This window comes from Fusarium redolens (genome assembly GCF_020744475.1).
Source record: "Fusarium redolens strain MPI-CAGE-AT-0023 chromosome Unknown BKA55scaffold_29, whole genome shotgun sequence".
NCBI classification, from domain to species: Eukaryota; Fungi; Ascomycota; class Sordariomycetes; order Hypocreales; family Nectriaceae; genus Fusarium; species Fusarium redolens.
In genome coordinates, this window is record NW_025763692.1 from 1 (window position 1) to 4,633 (window position 4,633).

At 36.5% G+C, this 4,633-nt stretch overlaps 1 protein-coding gene across 1 annotated transcript; it reads left to right on the forward strand.

Moving 5' to 3' along the window:
- Positions 1–1,635: 1,635 nt before the first annotated feature.
- Positions 1,636–3,675, forward strand: BKA55DRAFT_697572 (uncharacterized protein; the record flags this gene model as incomplete). The annotated part of the gene is made up of 2 exons (XM_046200401.1): positions 1,636–2,674; positions 2,732–3,675. The coding sequence occupies 2 exons, from the start codon at positions 1,636–1,638 to the stop codon at positions 3,673–3,675; spliced, it is 1,983 nt and encodes a 660-aa protein (XP_046041843.1).
- Positions 3,676–4,633: the final 958 nt, after the last annotated feature.

The window sequence follows — 4,633 nt, forward strand, 5'->3', positions numbered from 1 at the left end:
ATTAATAGCTAGTAAGCTAGAATCTATAAAAGTACTAATAAATATATTCTATATACTTATAGTAACTTGCTATAATAAGTTAGTACTTATATATAAGCTATAAGTCTAATTATAAGTCCTGTTAAGTGGCTTATAATAGAAATAAGGAGAAAGCATAAGTTGTTAATTAATTAGGGAAAATTTATAAGTTTTATATAACATAACTGTAAGGATTATAACAAAACTCTAGAGGCTATATATTTAAAGATTATTAGGGTTACTAGAAAATTTAATATATTATATAATAAAAATAAGGGATTTATAAAAATAAAAATTAAATAGTAAAGAGCTTTCTATATATCTAAAATGCAGTTATAAAATATATATAATTAAAATATTAATTTATATATAAGTAGCTATAAGGTAGTATGGCTATATATTACTAAAGTAAAGCTATTTGCAAAGGTTTTAATAAAGGAATAAACTACCTAATAAGAAGGTTTTTAAAGCACTTTTAATAAAAAAAAACAGGTAGGGAATTTAAAGCACTATTACATTTTCAGTAAAAGAGGAACTAGCAGGGGTGTAAGCTAATAAGTAATAGTAAATTTCCTCTTTTACTAAAAATAAGACAGATAATAGGGATATAAGATGCCTTTTGGTAAGATAAGTAATAACTTCTCTAGCTAAGTAAGTATATTAGTATTCCTAATAAATAAAAATCTAATACTTAAATAAAAGTATAAATAGGTATATAAGGTTAAAAGGGCTATGCTTTATTATAAGGTTAAATATTATAAGTTAATAAATTATTTCTTAATAAAATTAATAATAATTACTAGCTAGCTATTATATTTATTATAAAAGGTATTAATAAGCTAAAATTAGAACTTAATATATTACTAAATATTAATTAGAAATTTAAGTTAATTCCCTATTAAAATTAAGTTTACCTTAATACTAATTTATTTTTTAAAATTTAATTTTATACTTAATTAAAAATTAATTCTACCTCTTATAAAGTAAGGTAAATTAAATTAATTATATAATAATTAATTTTAGACTATAAAACTAGGCGACTAGGCAACTAGGTTTAAAATAGATTACTAAAATTAACTTTATTAGAGTTAATTTAGTTATTAGTTACTAGGGTTAGGTTAGGGCCTAGGCGTTTTATTAGCTAATATAAAGCCTGTAGCAATAAGCTATTTATTAGCTTGCTGGCCTAAGACATTTCTATATTTAACTAAGTAAGTAGATAGTTTTACTAATTAGGCTAAAATATAAATGCAATTTCGAGGCGTTTGAATAGTCTCAGTAATCTACTTGCATTCCAACCCTTGACTACTCTATCATTATTGGTTGCGAGTTCTAAGCCAAAGGCTGAATGGGCGGCGTTGTGGCTGTGGCTAGAACACATTCGACTGCGCCCTGCCGCTGCCACTATAACATAACACGTAAAGCTGATGCCAAGCCCGTTTGATAACGGAGACTAGACTTGAAGCATGTATTACCATAGCTTGCACTGTACTCTATTTTATTCCCGTCTTCCCATCATGTTCTAATAGCTCAATATACCTACCACCTCGTCGCAAATGCGTGCCTAAGATAAGATTGCGCATAAATAGGAGCTTGTCAATCAATTGTCTGTGTATCATGGACGGTAATCCTTCTACCCCGGGCCGATCCAGTTTAATGTCACAGCTGGGAAGAGTCTCGACCACTGTTCTAGCCTTCCTATTTGTGGTTTGTCTGGGCTGCTTGACGTTTCTGGCCTTCCTATGGGGAGCTAACGAAAACAACAGTGTCTGGCGAAGTATTGTTCTTGCTGGATGGACGGCACGTTCTATCACCATTACATCTCTTGTTCTGAGATGGGCCACAGCTGCTCAAGCAGCTACTTGCACGTCTATGCTCGCGGCAATCTTGCTTCAGAGGGGCGCTATCCCATTACCCGTGGCAGCATCTGTATCTATCATGAGGTTCAATAATACCGGTCCCTGGTCGCTTTTGGGTAACATGAAAGCAAAGTGGCACCGTGGATCTGTATCGATTGGCCTACTCACTGCGCTTCTGGTATTAACGACTCTGTCATTGCAATTCACCTCGACGGTTTTACTATCACAAGTCGGCATCGCCTCCATTCCAGTAGCAAGTTCAATCCCACAGACCCACTATGGCATAGAAACAAATGGGCATACGTATGATGCTATGCCGAGTGACGCTCCATCATTTCTCGACCTGACACCTTCGCGATATCCAGCCTTCGCTGAATGGACTCCGGACGCAACAACCTCCCAAACGACTGCTCAACAAGAAGCTTTTCCTCCCGAGAATTCTACCGGCATTTTAGACACAGGGTCCGTGCTGCGAGCGCTTCTCCCAATCAACAATGACGAGGAGAGAAGTCGCGTAACAAAATACCATGGATTCGCCACTGTTCTAGACACGCGAGTGGTTTGCATGCGTCCAAAACTCACAAATGTTGAATTCTCTGCTAGCGAGGGTTATCAAGTAATAGGCCTGGCGAATATCAACAAGAAGCCGGCGGGTCTTGTCCAGCAAGAAGACCTTGGTAGCAAGAATTTCTCGATTTCCTTCAAATGCAATTTTGCTGCGTCCGCGGGCGGGAACTACTCAGAACCTGACTGGTCGCTTGCACTGTGTCATGGCAGCCAGGAGCATTCATTCCAAGGTAGGAGCAATTGATAAAGGACGTCTCAATATTCTGGTGTATTAACCGATGCCGTAGGAATCTACTCATTCATGCAATCGCGACGAGAAAAGGAAACTGGTGACTCTTATCTGATTGTCAACGCAACGCTGGTTGAAGCAGTGGGGGACTTGGATGACTCCGACGTGTGGGAGTCTATTACAAGGTCAGACTCATCAGGCATATCTGTGCGTCTACAAATCACGCTTTGCATGACTACATTCCAGGCACAAAGGATGATAGTCAACGCGACGAGGTCCACGTCCATACCTCCGGAGCCATTCTTGATCTGGGACGCCTCGACAACTTCATGGAACACTAAGGCTGTTTTACAACAACTTGGGGCTTTGAGACCGAATAGTACGACTGTAGAGCGTGGCATATTTGACCTATCACCAAGCTCATGGAAATGGAAAACGCAGCCTGAAGGTTTAAGCTTATCTGGAGAGTACTTCGAAACCGTGGATGCTCTTTACACTGTGGGGTGGGACCCGTTATATGAGGGTATGGTTAACAGCGCCCAATTCTCCATTTTCAAAGATACGGTCATGTCCACAAAGAACCCAGCGCTTGCTCTTCAAGCATACCTCACGAGATTATGCTCCATATGCTATTACGATAGAATCGCCATGTTTGATGCTGTCGGCCCATCATTACAGGTCTCTCTAACCCAAGTCACTCGACCACTAGGCTGGACTGCTTTCATCATCGTGGCGGTTGTGACCTTGTTGCACCTCGTTTTGGTTCTATCAGTGACATTGAAATTCCGGCGCGCTGGAAGCCTCAGTCTCATTCAAAATGCGTGGGCTGCTATTTCGCAACTTCTTGGGCCCATTACGGAGGACTGGATCAGGGACGCAGACACAGTGGACGATAAGATGGTCAAGTCGTGGCTCAAGGATCGTGGCTTACACGAGAAATTGGTTGGCATTGAGCATATTGAGAGTCGGGTGTATCTAGTTGAAAAGGAAAAGAGCTTGTAGGCTTTGATTTGCGTTATAAGAACGTAAAGTACTAAGTCGTTTACTTAATAATATAGAAATTTCTTAATTTCTAATTTACTTTTTAGCCTTTATTTAGCTACTTACTAATTATATATTATATTAAGTCTATACTATTTTACTTATTTCTTTCCTACTAAAATAAATTAATAATTAATAGTAAGTTTCTTATAATATAGTTAATAAGCAAGCAATACAGATAAGTAAGTAATACACTTTCCTTAACCTTTTTAAGGTATAACTTAAAAGCTTAAGCTATAGTTTAAAAAAGGTAACTTTTACTTATTAAATTCCTCCTTAAATAACTTAAGAATATCCTTATAAGTCCTTATATTATAATTACTCTTACTATATATACTATAATACTAATTACTTAATTACTTTAACTTTCTTTAATTACTACTTCTTAATAATTTAATTACTATTTATATATTAATATCTATTTAATTAATTACTTATAAGTTAATACTTTTTATATAATTATAGTTTTTTCTTTTTATAACTTAATCTTTTTTATTTTATAACTATTTCTTTTTATTTTTATTTTTCCTAGGTATTTTCCTATTTTCTTTTATTATTCTTTAGGTATCTCTCTCTTAGAAAAATCTCCTCTCCTATTTAACTTTCTTTTTCTGCTGCTAGCTGTTCTTTCTTGCTAATCACCTTCGCCATTATTAACACAATCCTCTTTTACTTAACTCTTTCCTTACCCCTTTCGACGCTATGTCGCTTACCGCACAAAGTATACTGCCGCCGGTACTACCCCCATGGTCTTCGCTTTGATTAAAAGAGGCTTTCTACCTCACTCCACTCTAGTCCCTCTCTGGCCAATCACAGCCTTAGATACCAACAGGGGTTTCCTCTTTCAGTGAAATTGGGATAGACGATAAGGATGTAGTAAAGGCAGCTTGTTTATGTAATTGCTAGATCTGAGGTTCTT